Source organism: Rattus rattus, chromosome 5 (genome assembly GCF_011064425.1).
Source record: "Rattus rattus isolate New Zealand chromosome 5, Rrattus_CSIRO_v1, whole genome shotgun sequence".
Taxonomy (NCBI): domain Eukaryota; kingdom Metazoa; phylum Chordata; class Mammalia; order Rodentia; family Muridae; genus Rattus; species Rattus rattus.
In genome coordinates this window covers 443,993-466,309 of record NC_046158.1, presented here as the reverse complement: position 1 = coordinate 466,309, position 22,317 = coordinate 443,993, and the positions used below count along the sequence as shown (strand labels likewise).

The following is a 22,317-nucleotide window of genomic DNA, read 5'->3' as shown; positions in this document are numbered from 1 at the left end:
ATTCAACTCTATGACTGACCCATTTCCTTAGAAGCAAGAGCAACTGTCATAGCTTTGTGGCTTTAACAGTCATAAGATGTTGACTGTCTTGGCTACACAGCCTTTTGAGCCACAGTCAGCTTTGCACCATGTCAGCTCAGCATAGCACAGCAGTCCCTCACTACAGCCATCTGGCTAGAGTTACAGAATACACAGAATTACAGGAGAAATTAGACGTCACACCACTTACTGTGCATTATCTAGAAGGCATGTATTTCCAACACAAAACTTGTCTTTTGTATTCTTATACTTCCACTTTATGTCTTTGTAAAATGCTTAAAGGTATGGACTAATGGCAACTATTGACACAGTACGGGAACAGGACCTAGTGAAGGGGAAGTATTCTCTCATATTCCCACATAAATCTTCACCTCTACCACCACACAAATAGTAATGGAAACTATCTGGTCACTTTTGTTTATGGTGAGGGAACTAAACCATCTATTTCTTTTAAGGTCGAATTTAAAGCCATCCTCAAAACTGAGCTTTCAGAACACCTGATTGCTTGCTTAGTATTGTGCAGAGTCTGGGTTTGACCCACCACACACATCATAAACTTGCCAGTTCCAGACATTTAAAAAAACAACTTTGTACAGCCTTTACTAGTACAATGTGACCACCTCCAACCAACTCCCTCCAGCCATCATTTCATCCAACACCTCAGAAAAAACAACTACACCAGAAGGGCTCCTCCACAGCAAAAGCACAGCGAGACACCTACACAAGGACAAGCTCCTGTGGGTTAAAAATTAACAGAAATCCACTCTGCCCAGTCTCTGGCTCTCAGATGTTGCCAGATATGACAGTCTGCTTCTTTATCGTTAAGCTCCCAAATTTATTACAGTGGTTACACATGCAAATAGAATTTGGGCCCACATACAGAAGAGTGAAAACACTATTAGCCACCAATGTGCTGGCCTCAAAGATGCAATATACACGGATGAACCTCCAGCCCAGTTGGTAGTTTTTTTTGTTGCCCAGACCTCACCATACACTAAGCACAATGCTGCAATAAAAACTGATAGTTCAAATATTCATTTGAAAAATGTCTCACAGTTCAAAAATAATACAACTATGTTCAATTTAATCTAGATACAGGTACTTTATTTACAAATATTTAGATAATAGCATTTTGTTACATCAAATAAAGAGTACAGCAGTCTGAATAAATCCTTCTGTCACAAAAACAATTGAGACCCACTGTAACTAACTTTGGGAACTGGGGTATTGCACCTAAACAGGCCGAGGGTCTTTACTTTGTGATTGCCACCTTATATCCCCATGGGTGATTTGTTCTGTAAATATATACACACACCAGCAGGCCATGGTCCCTGGGTGAATCCCTTGTGATGCAACAGTATATAAGCAAATGGATCACGCTAAGTCTTTAACAGAACATACCAGCCTATGCCAAGATTCCTGTAAGTTAAACAATGACAAAAATGGTGAATCCACCAAAAAAAAAAAAACCGAATCCTATTTTCTGCACATTCCAGTTTTGGCTTTTATTTAACATTGACTATACAAAACTCTGGAACCACAACATGTTTATAATCCAGAAGATGTACTTTTACATTAGTGTCTGGTAAAGAGGGATTTAAAATGTGTATTTTAAACACAGCATTGAGCTAGGAGCATTTTATATAATATGCTCAGGCTTACCTACGTGCATTTCCAATGACCTCTCAATTCTCAGCCATTTTAAACTCTGTTAGAAACCAACCAAGAGAAGGGAAGAACTGAGTGAAGCAGGTGCTGCCGAGATCGCTTCCTCTTGCAAGGTGGTGTTCTTCCCGTGGCCAGACCACCCAGTGCAAAGCAGTGACTTACGTTATTTCAGTGCACACATTTAGAAACACCTTCCCTTTTACAAAACAATTTATGCCAACATGACATAAAATAGCCCCTCAAACTATGAACACAAAGGATAATACCAAATTATTTCACTGTAGTGTTAAAAATGCACAATTTAAAATCCCTTAACAGCAGACCTGTGGTTCTGGCTATCTGGTCCAGAAGTTGACCATTCTAAGATAAAGGTATAAAAGCTTAAAATGTGCAATATTAAACCCAGCCTTCTTCCTTTTTCTATACAGTAAGGCAAGAATGCAGCCTATAACACAAAATGTTTACAAAAAGAAAAGCAGGTGAGCACGTTGATTACACAAGAACAGTTAAAAAAAAGAAGTCAGCAGGTAAGCCCCAGTGGGAAGATGGAATAGAATCCGCTAGTGTTTCCGCTGATGCCAGGAGCTCTTTCCAGCATTATGTCTGTCCCCAAACACTGCCAGCACCAAGGAGTGGAGCCAGTGTTACTTGTGAACTGCAGCTGTGTCTATTTCCTTGTGTGAATGGAAGAGAGTAACATGGTCACATATAGGTCACACTGTACAAACTGGTATTTTATACTGTTCCAATGCCAGTAATCAATTTATTTTCTTCATTAAAATAATATACACAGAAGGTATTGTTAGTTAGGTTCCTTCAAATTTTATACATATTTACTTTCTGTTAAAGAGAAAAGAATAAGATAGTGTAAAAATTTAAAAAAAAGATAAAGCTATTAAGCACAAGAAAAGATAAATGGGTATTTTTCCCTGTGCAAGGCTAAGACAGAAGCAAACCTCATCAAGAAAAATGCCACCCCTACAACAGGGAATTTATCCAACAAAAACAAAAGCAGTTGCAGACCCTTTTCTCTACCATCAGAAGTCATTTCACAGCAGTGAACTTACTGGCTACAACAGACATACTCAACAGTTGAAAGATGGGAGAAAGGCTGAAAAGATCAAATTTAAACCGTACAGTGAGACAAAGCCTTGCCAAAGGGAAGGTAAAAATCAGGTCCAGCATCAGTGCTCAGTTTAAATCATAGATTGGTGACAAACCTATCACAAGGACAATCAAAGGGGGAAGTCTAGATTTACCATGCAGGAGAGATTTATTACTCTACTTGCCTTTGATAACCTGATTACATCTAGTTGTTTAGCAGTTTAGTATTGTTAAACTGTTTTTACAAGAGTTGTTTTTTCTTTTTTAATTAAACCCAGTAAGATGTACAGAAGACAAGAAAGCAGTAAAAAGTACTGCTTCCAACAGACAGAGGTGAAAGGTCAAATGAGGGACCAGAGCAAAGAGGTCACTAGCAGCCACAGCCTTCTCTCTGGGGTTGGGGTTCACTGGTTAGCCGTCCTCCCTGCGGGGCTGAGGGTTTGTGTTGTACACCAGACTCGGCAGCATTCAGATCCAGGCTTCCATCCTGAATGTTCTGATAGATTTTCTTGGCAGCCTCAAGAAAAGCATCTTCTACATTCTCTCCCCTAAAAGACAATCAACAACTTTATTCACAAAGCACAGCTTTCTAGAATATATAAGGCATTTACGCTGACCTGCAAACCTTTAGTGAACTGCCATGTCTTCCACTTAGCCACTGTCATCTGATAAGAGATTACCAGAAGACTGGGTTAAGAGAACATAGGAAATGTTTTTGGTGGTGAGTACACAACCCAGTACTGAGCTCTTTCTAAAATCAGTTTGCGAACTTCTATCTTCTACTCACTGCAGCTCTCTGTTAATACACTACATGACACCTGAGATAGCCACTTCTGAAATGACAACAGGTTCTCCAAATAAAACTTCTCCAAATGTGCTGACAGAATTCCAGGCTTACTAGTATTTTATAAACAGCCATGTGTAAAACTATGCTATCTTTATCATGTGATGGCAACACAGTCATGTTTAACCATGTTCACAGCTCGGCTTTCTTGGGACTAAATAAACTTGAAGAGGTTGGCCTGTCCTTGCCTGGTGTGGATATAGAATGATGACTGGGGAGTGTTGGGGGTCAATGCTGAACTCCAAGGACAATCAGGAAGTGTTCACTGTGCCCCATTAGCCACTGAGTACGTATGTCCTTGAATCATTCTTTAACGTGATCATTAATGCTGTGTGAACATGCTGGCTGAGCTGCATGTTCAAGATACCAAACTTAACCTTGGCTGTGAGAGTCAGACACTTGTGAGATTGCGCCAGCAGTTTCATGTATTGACCTGGGACCAGGGGACACGAAGAGGTACAACCCTTTAAATTACAAAGGTTCGCATTCCCTTGTACTGTGAAACAAAGGCTTCTGCTCACTGCTCTTCCTGCTGTGGGCACTGTCCACAGCCTCACTACACAGCACAGCTCACATGGGTGTCTACAGCATCACCCACTTACACAGCACATGATTCTACTCTACGTGGAACTGAAACATGATCTACATTTTAGCCATACTTACGTTTTTGCACTTGCTTCAAGGAACAATAAGCCTAAAAATAAAATTCAGACTAAAATTAGGACATTGCAGAGTCGGAAGCACTCTTCAGTCACATGTGAGCAGGGCCCCCACAGCTGCCCGTCCTTATGAAGGAGCACGTGTCTGAGGCAGGGGCAGATCTGCACTTATCATTCAGTAGCTGCATTACTACTAACATGTACCACAGAAACAAACACTTCATTTCCTTACTCAGATTTCTGAAAAGGTTTTTTTTTTTTTAAATATTAAATAACCTGCATGATCTAAAACTCCTCTCCTTTAAAATTCCCACAGAAGAGTATTAAGTCTTCAACCCACCGTTTTCTTCAGCAAACTGTTTGGCTTCTTCATAGGTAACATCTCTCTGTGCTTCCAAATCTGCTTTATTTCCTATGAGAATTATTACCTAATTTATGAACAAAAGAAAAGGTGTCTTAGAACAAAAATACCTATGAAAATTCTCAAATACAAAAGTCTTGACAAAAACGACCCCTAAGTGCCCTGGACTACAGGGCCTTTACAAAGGCAAGAGCACCAAGAAGGACCCTGGCAACAAGCTGGGTGGGGGACTGACAACCTGCCGTAAGGAAGAGAAGGCATATTTTAGATTTGTGAGCCCCACACGAGTTTTGCTGAATATTATTTTTATTGTTGTCACAAGTCCCTTAAAAGTAGAAAAGTCATTCATTAGGTGAAGATGGCTCACAAGCCAGTTTGTTCATATCTGGTCTAGGCCAAAGAGTAAGCAAGATTAGTAAAAATGCCCTAAAATTAAATGCAAAGCACCATAACCATGAACATTCCCTGGAGGAGGCTTGTGGCTTTCAGGTTCTCAAAAGATTCTACAACCCTGAGGAAACTTGAAAACCACCAGTTTAATTCATTCATTCAACAGTAATTACCATCCCCTTAAATTCAAATAAGACAAGAGTTAGCAGAGGGCATTAGAACCCTAGAGAATGCAAACTGACGTAGAGACAACACTGTCCTAGCTGATGTTATCCCAGGAGGGGTGTAACTTTCTATCACTAACCAGCAATGCTTCTGTCTGTGAAAGAAGCTGGGATGGGATAAACACACAATAGGTTCGAATCCTTGGACAAACATCACCTCACCGTCTACTTTGGAGTTTTACCAAAGTAAAATTGTTTAAAGACTAAAGGTAAGAAAACAATGGTGTTTTGGTTATTTAAGGCACAAAGGGGGGAGATGTCAGCCCCTCTTCTGCCTTTCTGCCTCTTTTAACAGATACAGATGTTAGGAAACAATGATTCCAACCAACAAGTGCTTCCCAACTTTTTTGTCCACATAAAATTAGTACTTGTCTCTTCTACTTTCAAATATTGGGGTCCAATGAACTAATCAATTATTTCCATATAAGTTAAATGGTATAATCAAAAAACATTCTTCAAAGTGCAAGTGACCACTGACAAGGGAAAATAATGTTCATAGTCATTTGAACAATAAAATAATGACACTTAAAGAGAAATCCAGCCTAGGATAGGGTCATTATAAGACAGGCATTCAAACCAAGAGGTAAACCTAGACTGAAGGCTGGGCAGAGCATGTGCCTAGCAGGCACACAGTCTCCATCACTTCCCTCCACCGCCACCCTCTTCAAAAAGAAGTATTTTCTCTTCCCAACTACACGTCAATCTCCAGTCTCTACTGCCCACCCCCCAAGAGGTCTGGTAACAAAGAGGCACAAAACAGTAACAAAAATGAAAAGTACATACTTTGCCCATAAAAACAAAAGGCAATTTCATAGAAAACATAGTCATATAAAGTAGGCTTTGAAAAACATTTTTTAAATTCTTTAGTTACTCACAGAGCCATATTATACTCTCAAACCCAGAAAACTAACATTGGTACAATTACAGCCCTAAGATACCCATTTTTTCAAACCCATTTCTGTGGCTATGTCCACATGTAGTTGTGTGCAGTGCAATAACACTCACCAGCTGTCACCTCCATCTGGGCACAGAACTACCATCACCACCAAGAAACTGCTACTGCTGATTCTGCACAGTTCTATCAGCCACCTACCCTTCACTAACCAACCCTTGGCAATCACTTTGTTCTTTATCTGTCTACAGGACTGCCATTTTGAAACACGCCAATGGGATCATAAAATATGTAAGCTTTTTTTTTTTCTTTTTTTTTTTTTTCGGAGCTGGGGACCGAACCCAGGGCCTTGCGCCTACCACTGAGCTAAATCCCCAACCCCTGCTTTTTAGACTTTTTAAACTCAGCAAAATTCTCTTGAGATTCACCAGCGCTGATGCCGTTACCATAACTCCTTCTTTGGTGTGGCTGAATAGCTCACTGTAGTGGGGATACGTAAAACCAAACTGTTTTGCTATTCACGTGTCTGTGGTAGCTGGCCTGCTTTTGGTTTCTAGTTATCACAAATAAAGCTGCTATGGACATTTATCCATAGGCCTCTATGCATAGCAACAGCGAGTTTACTATAAATAAAAACAAAAGCTCTAGGCTCCACACTAGCAAAACTAGTCTCTCACCACTCATCCTCGCTTACCGGTCCAGGCCTCTTACCAGCACAAGAGGTACAAAGCTAAGGGAAACACTGTTCTTCTAACAAACACCCTCCAGGAACCCCACCGACACTGACACCCCTGTAAGCTGGCTTCTGCAGAAGGCCCTGCCCGTCTGCACGCACCATCACTGAGCCATCACCACATTTCTAACTCATCTTTCAGGGGGTTTTATGGCTTCTCTGTAAACCTGAAGTTTGTTTTCTCTGCTAGACAATAATGGCAGCTGTCCTTTAAACATCTCAGTATCTTTTCTGTCTTGCTAAGAAGTTAATTATTTAGAGTATGTAGAATACTTACTTTTAGTTGACATTTTATTCAGATAATTACAAATTCACATGCAACTGTAAAAAATCAAAAAGAGCCCTTGCACAGTTTTGCCCAGTTTCCTCTGATAGTAATATTTTACAAGCATAATCCAGAAGCTTTTTAAATTTATATTTTAGATTATAATAACTCCGAGAGTACCACCTCATTCATAGCTTTGGTTTTTGGTTTTTTTTAAGATCCAGACATAAAAAATAAAACCTGGAAGCAACCAAAACTAAGAGTTTTCTTCAATTAGCCTAAGAATAAAATCAAGATACTTGGGACTGGGGATGTAGCTTCATAGCAGATATCTGCCTAGCGTACCTGAGGCCTGGGTCTCTAGCATCAAAGAAAATATGAATGCAATGAGTGAGTGAGTAAGAGAATGAGGGAATAGTCTCTTATTCATACAATCCAAATGACAAGATCTCACCAGTACAAGGCTTGCCCTGTGTGAGTTAGCTGTAAACCTCTCATACAGTTAGGTGTTAACTTACAGTGTTTGGGTTGGTGAGGTTCCTTGCATCTGTCAACCAGCTGCTTAAGTGGTTATATGTACTTCTTCTGCAAAGTTAAAATCAGAATGTGTTGGTTCTACACATGATTGCCATTGGTTCAGAACAACAACAACAACAACAACAAAAAAGAACCAGGTATGATGTGCCTTACACTGTAATCCCCACAACTCAAAGGCTAGGGTAGGACACAAGTGCCCTGAATTTGAGCCGTCATGGCCCTAAGTGAGTCCCTTGTATTATGGCTTGTACTACAGTGAGACCTTGCCTCAAAAACAAACAAGCAAATAACATATAAATCTATACATACATATACAAACTTTAATTGAAAGATCCAAACTCTGTGTATTTCTACTTTGACAGGATGGTTACTCCAAAGAACAGCTGTAAACAGAACCAACCTAATTCTCAAAACTCTAGCCAAACTTTGTGCTTTGTGCTTTGAAACAAGGTCTCACTCTGTAGGTCAAGCCATCTTCCCTCTCTTAATGTAGCCAACTTTCTCTCAATCCTCCCATGTCCTGGATTACAGGTGCGTGCCATCATACCTGGCCACCAACTCATTTTTAAATAGCTCAATATCCAACTATATTAAGGATATCAGAAATATTTAAGGCAAATGTATATAAACACACTAATATGCAAGCAAACCACAAACTATTCAGAACCAAGATTTGCAGTTTAGACTCAAAACATTCCCTAAAATCATCCAGATGGTCTAGTCACAAATTGGAGAACAGTACCAAACATGTACCCAACAACACACTCAGTACCTCTGCACCTACCCTCTAGTTACGACTCTAGTCAGAGACAAGGCGGACACACTAAATCAGTACACCACTCATCTTCCCTAGACTTCCCTTTTTTTTAAAATGCTTCCCAGGCCAGCCACCAACTTGTGATCTTCCTTCCTCTACCTCCTAAATGCTAGAAGTTCCTTGTCCATACTACTCTGGACTGAGTTAATACAGAGATTAAAAACTGCATTTAAAAAGGGCATTTAATGCATTCATCTAGAAATTCAAGACCTCAGCTACCAGAAAGAAAGCTGTTTATCTTGCAGCTCTTACTTGCAAGGTGGTTAAAGCATCTGGAGATTCAGACTGTGGTATATGTCTACTTTATCTGAGCAAATTTAAAAAGCATGATGTCATCTGCACTAATCTAACTTACCCTAACACAACGAATCCACACGCAGACAGGCTCCACGCTAGGATGGCTCAGCTTTCTACTTCCTGACTTCACACTACGTTTACAAGCGTACTCACTGCATTCTGACTGTGGCAAAACTACTGACATAACAAGCTTCGGTGTCAGCTCAGGAAAGTGCCTTGTAACAGTTATAGCTGACACCAAAGATAAAAACTATTATCAAAGCGGGAACTTCTAAGTTGCAAAATGTTAAGGATTGATAGAAATAATTGGTAGAAAAGTGTCATCACTCTTCCAGCAACCTGAGACCATGAATTGTCTAAAGTCACTGAGAACCTAACATCCAAAGTACTTTTTTCAGTAAATATTGAAATATAATCAATCACCATAAGCCCTTTAAAAATACAATTTACTTTTAGCATCACTACTATCAAATTCTAGACCATTCACAGGACCCTCAGAAGAGAAAGTCTGTGCTGCCATGCCCTTGCAATCTTCCTCCTTTTCTAGGTCAGTATAGAGAATCACCTGTGGCCTTTTAACTTACATCTGATATGTATCAGTCATCCTTTTTACAGCTCAAAAACAGTTCACTGTGTGGACATGCCACCTGATTGATGTGTATCCATTCCTTTAGCTGATGGACATTTCTGCTGTTTCCATATGAAGTGCTTTTGATCACTTGAATACACATAAATTTTACCACAATATTACTATACTTAAAATATATATTTAAAAGCAAAATAAACTGCATGTTAAGCACACATCATATTTCAGAGTATTGGTAATGGATGGGACCTTTAATTAAGTCGTCAGGAATGCAGTAATAACTCATAATGAGGCAGTTCTGTACCACAGCCAGGTTTATAATCTCCCCACAAGACCATCTACTGATCATGTACCAACTGCCCATACAATGAAGAAAATTAAAACTTACCTTACTATTTGCTGAAAATCTACTGAGGCTTTATGTATATAATTCTATTGGTCCCTATAAATATTCTAACGCGGCATTTTCAAGAGTGTGTCAGAGTCAGAGGAGTCACACAGCAAGGGGCTCCTTCCCTGTGCACAGCTCAGGCTTCTTATGCTCAGCCTCTCTGACTCTTCAAAATGAGCCAGCACAGAGCTTTTTCTCGGAATCAGTCTCCAGCTCTCACTTGGTCCCACTCACTGTCTCTGTCCCCTCAGGAGGGAGGAGCTCTTCTTAGGAGTGCTTTGGCTGACTCTGCATCATGATGAGAGGCGACCAGTTCATTTTTATCTCACAGCAGAGAAAGAACTGTTCAGGTCGAGTAAGGGGCAGTTTGGCTACATGCTCCAAAGTCAAACCTTTATATTCCTGTTTTGTGACCTCATATCAAATGCTGAGTTTCTAGAAAACACCATGTTGTCATGAATTGAATCTTGATGTAGGGTTTTAAGTCACTTCAATTCGTGGTAGAAAAGTGAATTTAAGTAAATGAGTAATACTCAAACATTCATTATACTCCAACACCAAAATGTCAAAGTCAACCTATCAAAACAGAGCCTCTGGGTTGGGGATTTAGTTTAGTGGTAGAGCGCCCTCAAAGCGCAAGGCCCTGGGTTCGGTCCCCAGCTTCAAAAAAAAAAAAAAAAAAAAAAAAAAAAAAAAAAAAAAAACAGAGCCTCTGTTGGCCTCTAGATGAGAACCAGTCTACTAAGTGTCTCATGCCTCACTGCTCCTATTCACAGAGGTGTTGATTTTAACACACACCGAATAGAATTCCTCAGCACTGGCTTGCCTTCCTGAAGTGTAAGTTTCATATAAAGCCGCCTCTCTTCAGACAGCTAACTCTGCAGTCTGTGTTCTTCTTTTAGGCCCCATTATCCCATGGTCTTTCTTTCACCAACTTCTAGAGAAGATCAGCATGTTAAAAAGTCAGAAGTCATAAAACCCAAATAAATAAATTTACGGATATCCAATTACAAACTAAAGGAGACCCAAATCAATAAAAAAGAAACCATACTGCCTAAAGTAGTGGTTTACTCCAAAGCAGGATGTCATCTTACCTGGTGATGTCATACACCATGAGCGCACCTGCAGCTCCTCTATAGTAGCTCCGTGTAACAGCTCTGAACCGCTCCTGTCCTGCTGTATCCCAAATCTGCAGTTTGATTTTTTGGCCACTAACTTCAATTATTCTTGTACCAAATTCAACACCAATTGTGTGAGGACAATCAGCCATAACTGTTGGAGAAAAGAAAATAGCCAAATTTCAGAAAACTTGTGTGGAACACAGCACAAAAATGCCATGTTCTCAGTTGTATTTTGCTTATCAGTTACAACATACTGACCTTTTTCTCCACCACCCTCAATAGGAATTGTATTCTAAACTTTAGCCAGTGATAAAGACAGAAAAAATTCTATTAATTATTTCAAAACTGATTATAGTGAAAAAATGATACATACAGAAAAAGTGTCTAAGATTTTGGGGGTGGGAAGCTTGAGAGATGTCACAGTCGTGAAGAACATTATTTGCTGTCCTTCCAGAGGACCAGAGTGTAGTTTCCTGCACCACCTACACTGAACAATTCCCAACTGCCTATAACTTTCAGCTCCAGGGAATCCAACACACTCTTCTGGTCTCTATGTGTACTAGCCACATGTAACATACACATTCATATATACCAACATGCATGATCATGCACACACACACAGACACACACAGACACACACACACACACACAAACAAGTTGATAAAAAAATACATTTAAAGTAAAAGAAAAGATAGGGTTAAATTTAACATTCTACACTTTTAAAAATTAATTCGTACTGTGTAGTGGAGGCTCACAATGTTTAACCCCAGCACTTTGGAGGCAGAGGCAGGTGGATCTCGGTGAGTACCAGAACAGTTAGGACTACACAGAGAAATCCTGTCTCAAAAAAACAAAATAAACAAATCCAAACAAGCTGCCATGATGGGGCACACCTTTAATCCCAGCATTCAGGAGATAGATGTCCTTGGGTTTGAGGACAACTCAGTCTACACAGTCAAGTCCAGGTCAGCCAGAGCTACACAGTGAGACCCTGTCTTTATTTATATATAAGTAAATAAGTATAACCAACATGAATATAACCATACACCATGAATTTTTTTAAAAGACAAACAATTTAATTGGCAATAATACTGTATTTTATCTGCACCTATTAGAAAATCATGGGTCTAGAGAAATGATTCCACAGTTAAAAGTGTATACTGATCCTACAGACTTCCCAAGTTTGGTTCCCAGCAGCACATCAAGATGGCTCACAACTACCTGTAAGTCACTCCAATTCCTGGGGATCTGTTGTTTCTGGCCTCTAAGGCACTTGCACTCACATGTACGTAACCCTACAAGCACACACATAAACACACATACTTAAAAATAAATCTTTTAAAACAAACTGTAGAAAAATAATCATGGCACTTTAAAAACCCAAGTGTAAATATGGAGACAGGTTATAATCAAATGCATAAAATACACTAAAAATAGTGCTTTTTAAAATGTAGAGAACATGAGGATAAAGTAAGCTACTTGTCTTTTTTACCTTTCATATTGAACTTACATTTTTTTTCTGTAAACTGATGAAGCAAGCAAGATTTTCCTACTCCCATGTCCCCTGTGTAAAGAAAGCAGACACAGTTATACTTCTCAGCCTTCGTGCACAGCATCACTGTACGCAATAACTGCTGCGTAACAGAACAGCACTCACAGCACACTGCAGCCCCTGCATCTTCCTCCTCAAAAGGCAAACTGAGCACTTCTAACTTTAGCAGGATAGACTAGTAAACAGCCAACAAGGTTGAACAGTACTTGTAATCTGAACGGTTTCCAAATGGGTATCCCAAGTGCATTCATTGGCCTATCCAAACGAACTATCACAAAAGCAAACGGAAATAAATAACAAATTAAAATTTGGAAGCTTGGCTCACTATGTCTCGTTTTATCTCTACATTACAGTAGATGCCATCTCACAAAGCTATACAAACTTGACATGGCCTTTCTTGTCTTTTCTTATTTACAGGTTGTGTTTTATTTTCCATTGTGGAGATCAAACACAAGTCCATAGCCAGGATAAGCTTGTAAGAGCTTTTCTACTGGTCTGCGACTCAGCCTAGCATCTGGGCTTTTCCGGTTATTTACAACCACTCATGGATAAATGCATTAAGACAATCTGAGCAAGGTCTTGACATTTAAAAAGAAACAAAACTATGGGTGTGTGTGTGTGTGTGTGTGTGTGTGTGTGTGTGTGTGTGTGTTTCACGACCAATTCTGAATCGGTGCTCTCTATCTATTTTGGAATTCAAGAGTACCTGAAACTTTTATGACATTGGGATATTTCAGCACAAGCAGGAAATTAATTTTATAACCCCAACACTAACATGTTCGCAGGTGGCCCTGAAGAACAACCACCATCATTTCACTACCCGGGGCCATGATGGAAAAGGCATGTGTGTCTTCATCAAAAAGCTTTAGTTCTGAAGTCATCAAAAGCATGCACGTCTGCAGTAGTATGTTCAGGTACTGATGTATAAATGTTCCATGTGTTAGCTTTCTTTGGAGGACAAGCATACACGTTAAGTAAACTTACCGATAATAATATACTTAAAGATGTAAGAGTAGTTGTACGGTGCAGTTGCCATGGTGGCACTGAAAACAAAGAAAACTATGTTAATTCAGCAAACGTTCACAAGTTATAGAAACCTATGACTGCCGCACTTTCCAAACACACACACACACACACACACACACGCACACACACACACAAATACATACACATAATTTAAATATATCATACATATTACGAAAACACACTGACTATACAAACAAAATTTTGATCTAAGTCAGTAAAATTCCCAACCTGATCACAAACTCTCTTGAATGTTACTTTAATATTCTCAAGTGATCCACAAAAATATGAAAAAATTGTTTCAAAACACTCCAAGTTTTTACTCAAGGAAATATACGAAAAAAGGAGTAATATCAACAAAAAGTTATTCTGGAAATCTTTCAAAGAAGAAAATTTTTATAAATTTAAGTCAAACATCATTAGATAGCTCCTTCTCCCTTTAAGGTTCTTTTCCTTGTTATCTGATCAGTAAGTTGTGATATCAAAGTAATCACTAACATAAATATAACTTTCTCTTCTAGTTTAAATCAACACTTAGCAAAGAATCTAACGTCTAGAACAATCATGTATCCAAATCAAATTGACATCAAAATTAGATTTTATCACACAAAATTGTTGTTCCTATAGATTTTTTAAAAAAGAACATAATTAGCAATTTCATATGACTCAACTTAATACATTAAAAAACACATGAATTGAGTTCTATACACTATTCTAGGAGAAAAAAATGCTATAAAGCTGTACTCACACTTATGAAATCCAAAAGCTTACTATCAAGATGCTTCCAAGGATCATAGCCTACTGCTTAGTCATCAGGTAGGTTTAACCTAAGAAAAATCCCAATTTCTTTCCTAAGCTTCCAATTTCACAAGCACAATTACACATACGTTAGTCTTGGCTCATACTCTGGAGACTGAAGAACTGTTTTAACCCAGGATTTTGAGGTCAGTCTGGACAAAACAGAGACCTATGTCTCAACAACAACAATCTTCCCAAGCAAGCCACATGCTATATAAATGTTTCATGTGCTAGCTTTCTCTGGAGGACAAGCATACATGTTGAATAAACTTACCAATAATTGCATAATTAAATAATTAAGAGTAGCTGTGTCTCAATGTATCTAACACTGTGCTAGGTTCTAGAGAGGCATATCCTAATACCGTTATCATCTAATGAATTTATTTTTCACTAGTTTTCAACTAAGGAAAGACAAAAATCATACATACCAAGACTTATTAACTGTCCAAAAATGTGTGCTTTCTAGGGTTTTAATAAATATTTTGTGATAACTTATGCTATATTTCAAATAAAATGTCAACATAATAAAACTGAATCTATAGGAAGAACATCTGCAATAAAAAAGAATCAAAGAAAAAGAAATCCTTTAATACAGAAAACTAAATCACATAATTGCAGTCACCTTACTTTGCTGTACAGACAACAATCAACACAAGTCTATGCCTTGCTCCCAATGTACCCAGCATGTTGTGACACATTTATAATCAGTCCTCCAACATTGCAGAAAACTCCCTTAACCAGTTCTTTCAGGAGGAGTTTTTCTAGTTGGATCAGCTGATATCCTAGACTCGGTAACTCTTCTCTTACCTCTTTTCCAGCTACTACTGGCACTCAAACTTGGCCTTAAGCTAGGCAGTGAAGTGGCACACGCCTTTAATCCCAGCACTCAGAGGAGACAGAGGCAGGTGGACCTCTGGGTTTAAGGCCAGCCTGGTTTACAGAGTGAGTTCCAGGACAGCCAGGGCTGCACAGAGAAAAAAAAAACCCTGTCTCAAGCAACAAGCAAGCAAACCCACAACAACTTGGCCTCAAGGTTAAACTTGATCTAATTGTTTAACTAACTTTTAAGATTAAATTCCTAACACATTAATTTCTCTTCTATATGGAAACAGTACATTCTTTTCCTCAAATTAGTTTCTAACTCCTAACTCCTTTCCAAAGTAGTCATTTGTAAACTAGTTTTCTTGCACTCTTCCCCTTGATTTTCCTATTTTCTTCCCATCTTTTGACTAAAATTTTTTGTATATACTTTGTTTCCTATTTTATTATGTTAAAATCCAGCACTAAGGAGGCATACTCAGGCAGATCTCTGGGAGTTTGAGATCAGCCTACTCCTCTATAGTGAGTTCCAGGACAGCAAGAGAGACCTTGTGATAGACAGATAGATGGATGGATGGATGGATGGATGGATGGATGGATGGACGGACAGACAGACGGACGGATGGACCGGCGGATAGACGGACGGGCAGGCAGGTGACAAACAAGTAATTACAGGGCTTTGTGGTGTATTTTAGTGTTGAATACATGCTTAGCATGCACAAGGCCCTGGCTTCAAGCCTCAACACACAACACCCAAAAATTATGGCCTTTAAACAGTTCCAAAGTCAATAAACTTCAAGTGTTCTAGGAGTAACTGTGAAATTATAATTCAATTCTACTTGAGCTGTGTACATGCTAGTTGCAACACACAGCATCCTCTAAATGTCAACTAAAATGATGAATTCTGACATTTTTTTTTTTTTGGTTCTTTTTTTTCGGAGCTGGGGATCGAACCCAGGGCCTTGCGCTTCCTAGGCAAGCGCTCTACCACTGAGCTAAATCCCCAACCCCCTGACATTTTTTAAAATAAGCATTAATACAGTAGTTTTCTAAATAATCACTATTTCAGGATGAACACTGATGCTTTGTTTTTACTTAACCACAATAATTTTTTGGTTCAAGTTTCTTTTATAATTACAAATAAAAACCCTAAAAGCATAAGCAGGCAGACAGTGCTGGGATGTACCTCAATTGATAAGTGTTTGACTAGCATGTACCAAGATCCAGCTTCACACATAAACAAGACCCATAATCTAGCATTCAGAAAAGAGCACCAGTGAAGAAGTTTGAGATCATCCTTGGCTACATGTCGAGTTTGAGGATAGCCTTAGCTACATAAGACACTGTCTCAAAAGCAAACAAACAAAACACCAAATTTATTCATTTCTGCAAAGGCAGAAAACATCTTTCTTAAAAAATAAGAAACTGGTAAATTTTAAGTAATTTCATAGTCTGTCTATTCAGTCAAAATTACATGTTTACAAGTCATATGTAAGGGGCTCCTTTTAAATATGCCCACCATTGCTTGAAGAAAGCCAGGCATACTTTCTCAAAGCATGCCACCAAAAAAGTGAACAAAATATGTTTGCCTAGCTTTGGAAAGAGAAAAAATATTCCTCTGTTATTTAAGGGCAAGTTTGTTAAAGCTCAAAGGTCAAAAAAAGGCAGAGGGGGGATGTGAGGAGAAAATGCTGGTTAGTTCACGCTGAAAGAACAAGTCACTCAACCCTGCGGTATCCACTGATTTAAAAAAAAAAAAAAAGCTTAGCAATATCCTATATAACTCGTGTGATTAAAATGCATTTTCTTCCCATTTTGTTTTGTGAATGGGGTCTCCTTATATCATCTCAGCTGGCCTGGGACTCACTACATCATCCATTTATAATACTCCTGCCTCAGCCTCAAGTGCTACCTTTTCTTCTATTTCTTTTTATAAATAAAAATTACTTGGATAAAACTGATATAAGATGCCTTTAATGCCTTTTTTTTTTTTTTAAAGAAAAACAAAGAGACTGCTGCATCTATGAAAACAAGTGTGGTGAACAATTTGTAAATTGGTAGCACAACTGCTATGTTTCCATTTTGGGGCACTTAATAAGTACCAGGCAGTACTCTAAGTGCTACTTCATCTGACTGTCGTCCTTATAAGACAGCTACTAGGTTGCTCATTTTACAAAAGAGGAAATGATCTCAGAGGAAAGCAGAGTATCTAGCTCAGGCAGTTTAGACCTATACTGTATCCAGCACAGTTAATACCAATTCCCTTTCACAAACAGCACCATCCTGCCATCTGCATGACTACTTTCAGGCACAGCCTGCCTCCTCCAGGTGATGCTTTAAGGCACAGACCTTTCACTTCTTTGCTTCTAATTTAATACTCTGAATAAGAAAAATTAAATAATTACATTTGAAGTAAACACAAATTTAAGAAACAACTATCGATGATTGGTAATATTGATTTATTATTATTTATCCACTGTAATAAGGAACATCTGAGAATAAATCATACAATGGTCTGTGTTACAGTAATACCTACACGAATTCTTAATTCCTACAACTCTATAAAGCTATTATTTCATGCAAAAACTGAAGAACTTGAGATTTGGAGAAATTCACTCCCTTGGCCACTATTCTAAAGTTAGTAAATGGCCGACCTAGAACCTGAGCTCAGAGGCCTGACTCCAAAGAGCACAATGCTCTCTACTTAACTAATTGTTGAAGACACACGAGGTGGACAATAACTGTCCTTGGCTATCAAAAGAAACCTTCACACACTAACCTATAAGCACTGATGATTGTTGCACTATGTAATCAAGTGGCCAATTTTAAATATTAAGCATCCTTAATGTTCCTTTAACAAAGTATTTTTCAACTTTACCTTAATGTGAAACATACCACGTTAAGGAGGTATATAAGCTTTACATACCAATTGTATAAAACATGCAACGTGTTTTTTTCACTTAATGAAATCATAGACATATTCCTGAGTCAAAATATCTATATTTAAATGGTTACTAAAGATATATTGCATGGTAGTTATTGTCACACCAAACCAAATCAGATCTCTCCCTGAATAAGATTATATAAATGAGTTTTTTTTTTTTTTTTAAAAAGTATTGTTGGGGTTGGGGATTTAGCTCAGTGGTAGAGTGCTTGCCTAGCAAGCGCAAGGCCCTGGGTTCAGTCCCCAGCTCCGAAAAAAAGAAAAAAGAAAAAAAATAAATAAAAAGTATTGTATGAGTATGAACATTTTGCCTACATGTATAGTATATGCTCCACCCACATGGTCTGTGGGCAAAAAGGTCAAGCACAATGTCAGGTCCCTTAAAACTGGAGTTCTGGATGGTTGTGAGCTACCCTGTGCATACTGAGAATCAAACCTGGGGCATCTACAAGAGCAGTGGGTGCTTTTGTCCACAGAGCCATCGCTTCAGCCCCAAATAACTAGTTCTAAAGGTGCTGGTAGAGGCCTCCTCAGAGTAAAACACGGAGACTCAATACCAGGCATTTCCACAGGCTTATTGTTTAACTCTTCGTGTGTCTATACGCTGTCGTTCACTGTTTATAGATGCTGTGGTCTCTGCCTCAATCACTGCACAATCTCTATCTAGCTAACTCAACAGCAGGGGAGCAACCCACTAAAGAGTCCTGGTGCCAGGGAGTCTGAATGCTGCTCTTCGGTTTTAGGCTTTATGTATATACTTTGTTATAAACACTGGAGACAAGACCACTTTTGTGATTAAACACCACCAACATGAAAACACCCCATCTCTACTAAGCACAAACCACTATGAATGATTTTAACAATAATCAAAAAAGGGAGTAACACTGTCTCTACCTTCACGGACCTCAAGAGTGGGGGAATCCTTGCTTAGAGGCCCCTGAACCGGAATGCTATGCCACATGTCAGTCAGGTGGACAGAAAACTCTCATACTCAATCTAATAGCCAATCTAATTAAAATGGTCAATTTTTTTTCCATAATAGAAATACAACCTTGGGGCTGGAGAGATGGCTTAGAGGTTAAGAGCACTGACTGCTCTTCCAGAGGTCCTGCGTTCAAATCCCAGCACCCACATGGTGGCTCACAACCATCTGTAACAAGATCTGATGCCCTCTTCTGGCGTGTCTGAAGACAGCTACAGTGTACTTACATATAATAAATAAACCTTTAAAAAAAAAAAAGAAATACAACTTTGGAAAACAATCTGTCCATTTCTGAAACCAACTTTTCATAACTCATTTAAGGTTGCACTTTTGTGTAAATTAATGTAAATAAAAAATTTAAAATACCAGATTACTTAACAACGTCCAAAGAGAAAAAAAACCTTACCACTAATGATAGTGTGCTATGAATAAGAAATAAAGTGCCCCCAAATCTGTGTTCTGACTTCCACATAAGTATTTAACAGAAAAAACAATGATACCTGCACTTGAAAGGATTAGTAAAAGTTTACTAATAATATGTCTGAAATACAGATGGGTATGGGAGGAGCAGTGCAGACAAACCAAGAGTGTTCACTGCAGACACTCATCAGTAATTCGGTATTAATGTTCACTATACTGATGCTTTATTTTGCAAACTTTAAAAAGTTTGAAATATAGTATCTCTTAATATTAATAATTTATCTCCTGCCATACTTTTAAAATACTTTAAATACTTTTGTGTGTATGACTGTATGTATGTGCACATGTGGGTATACATGTAGACATCAGAGAGAATAGCTAACATGAATCCATTCTCTCCTTCTACTAGGTGGGCTTCGGAATCTAACTCTGGTTATCAAGCGGGACAGCAAAAGACTTTACCTGCTGAGCCATCTTGCCAGGCCCACATGCTAACATTTTAATGACATAAACACCTCCAGAGCTATAGTCTGAACATTTTTATCTTACATATCTTGCTAAGAGTATGCAAATAAGACCTATAAAAACTGGCTGCAAGAAATTTTCAGGCTCTGTTGTAAAGCTTAAGTTTACAAATATAAAATTTAACATGAAAAACAGAAAGCAGAACTTTAAAAAAAACACCCTTAATTCCAAGGAATTTTCAATAGCAATTAGAATCTAAACTTTTTACATCTTTATAATAACTCCACTTATTGAGCCCCTAATGTAAACTAGCTACTTTATAAACAATCTCTAATCCTAAACATTCATCTTACAAATAAGGAAACCAGGTCAGAAGTGATATACTGATGGTTATATACTACAAATTAGGCAGGTTAGGTTAAGCCAGAGTCTATTTCGACAGGACTCGATCAACACAGTAAACACCCATTATATGGCTAGCAAAACTACAGGCACTTACATGCCAAACCCGAGTTTTCTTTAAATTCTAGTTAATCCTTGAAATAACTCTGAAATGTGGGCACAATTTATAAGGACAGGGAGTCCTTATAGATAAGGACACTGAGTCTGAGAGGTTGACTAACTTGATTAGGGTCAGCTAAGTAACTAGGAAGTGTTACTTGACCATGCATAGTATGTATAAGGTTTTGGAGTCCCGATGCCTTGGAATCTCACTCTAGTACTGCCATTTCCCAGTTACACAGAATTCCCAAGAAAATTCCCTGCTGAAGGGAAGGGAAAAGGGGGAGCTGCATTATTAGTGGGTCAAATTTGTACTCATTAGTCACATTTACATAAAAGGTCATTGAAACAACATGCCATGACCAGTAAACTTTCGAACACAGCTTTCTTTACATATAAAGAGGAAATCCTACTACCACCTCTCCTCCAATGAGCATTTGCCAGAGTAACAGCTGACATGATAGAGTTTGGGTCTTATCTGTTATCACCCAGAGTAAAGAGAGAAAAAAATGGAGTTCGGTTGTCACTTCTCTGAACCGATCCAGTATTGTGTGTCTCAGCCCTCGCTGAACACATGCTGTACTACAAAACATACCAGCCTGTATGGGGAAAAGCCAGTCTGTGTGTGCCATCATTACTCAGCCACAGGACAACTTCTGGCTTCAGTCCGTCGTCCGTCCCCCGCCCCTTAGTAAAAAAAAATGCGGAAAACTCTCAAAAGGCACTTGAAGCAAGCTATGTGTGAAGACACCTAAACCCGTGCCTGGCACACACTGGAGTTTTAGCATTCCCACTCCATCGTCTTTTCTCAAATTCTCGAGATGCCCAAACTTTTCCCCTTCGTTATTTCTGGACACTTTGTAGGTTCTAACCCCGTGCAGGCTGGCCAGGGACTTTACATGGATTCGGAGAGCCTCGCGAAACAGTCAATCCCACACACCCAATCTTCAGGCGGGACTACAGAGCGGTTGCTTACAAGGACACGGGAGGCAGCCCGAGATGCCGATGCCGGGCCTTTTGTAAGATGAGGCCCTGTAAGGTGGGACTGCCACGGCTGGGGCTCGTGGGTGGCAGGACGGCGCGACACGCGTGGGGAAACACTGCGGGGGTGGTCTGCAGCTGCGGGCAAAGGCGGCGAGACCCGGGCCTGCGGAGGCCACGGTTGTGCGCCGCAGGCCGGACAGAAGAGGTGGGAACACACCCTCCCCGCACGCTTCGGAGCGGAGGTGCGGGCAGGGAGCGCGAGCCCGACGGGGCAGCGCGGGCGACAGCTCGCCCCGCAGAGTCCTGTCAGGCCGGCGCCCTCCGCCGACCCTCGGGCCGGCCGCGGCCTGCGGGGCCAGCCCGGGACGCCGCCCGCCTACCTCTCGGCTCGCCTCCGCCCCTTGGAAGGGCCGGGCTGGGAGGCCGGCTCCGGGCGGCCCCTGCGGAAGGCCTTGGTTACCTGGGGGGTTGCTGGTGGCTGGGCAGCTTTCCGGACGGGAGGGGGACGTCAGGACGAGGAAGCGGAGGGCGGACGCGGCGGGAGGGCGGCCGGAATCCGTCGGCCAAGGCCCTGGCAGGAAGGCGGGCTGGCCTGAGGGTGCAGACTCTCGGGAGGTAGTCGCGGTGGTGGCGGCGGCTGCTCCTGCGGCTCCCTCAGGATCTTCCTCGGGCTGGCCCAAGATGGCGGCGCTCCCTGCACAGGGTTTCCTGTCACCCTCGCAATGGGCCGGACCACAAAAGAAGGGGGGAGGATGCGCGCGCAGCCAGCGGAGCCCGGAAGAGGGTGTTGGAGACCGACCTGACGGCCACGCCCCTTCCTCAGTTCGCCCCTTTGGAGTAGACCCGCCTCGGCCTCAGCCCGTCCCACTGGTCCTCACGCCTGAAGGGGCGGGGAAAGGGG

The 22,317-nt window shown here is 40.2% G+C and overlaps 1 protein-coding gene across 1 annotated transcript; it reads right to left on the bottom strand.

Moving 5' to 3' along the window:
• Positions 1–1,116: 1,116 nt before the first annotated feature.
• Positions 1,117–21,983, bottom strand: Rab14 (RAB14, member RAS oncogene family). Its single transcript, XM_032902667.1, has 8 exons — positions 21,877–21,983; positions 13,465–13,523; positions 12,439–12,492; positions 10,902–11,079; positions 7,698–7,764; positions 4,655–4,742; positions 4,319–4,349; positions 1,117–3,359 (listed from the first exon to the last, which is right to left on the bottom strand). The coding sequence occupies exons 2-8, from the start codon at positions 13,514–13,516 to the stop codon at positions 3,182–3,184; spliced, it is 648 nt and encodes a 215-aa protein (XP_032758558.1). The 5' UTR covers positions 13,517–13,523; positions 21,877–21,983; the 3' UTR covers positions 1,117–3,181.
• Between the last annotated feature and the right edge of the window lie 334 nt (positions 21,984–22,317).

Bases quoted from the DNA above. Each gene is read 5' to 3' on its own strand.
- Rab14 (XM_032902667.1), bottom strand. From the start codon at position 13,516: ATGGCAACTGCACCGTACAACTACTCTTACATCTTTAAGTATATTATT. The intron at 11,080-12,438 runs GTAAGTTCAATA...TTTCTCCAACAG, and splicing joins TCAGTTTACAGAAAAAAAAT to TTATGGCTGATTGTCCTCAC. The intron at 3,360-4,318 runs GTAAGTATGGCT...ATTGTCTTTTAG, and splicing joins CTTGAAGCAAGTGCAAAAAC to GGGAGAGAATGTAGAAGATG.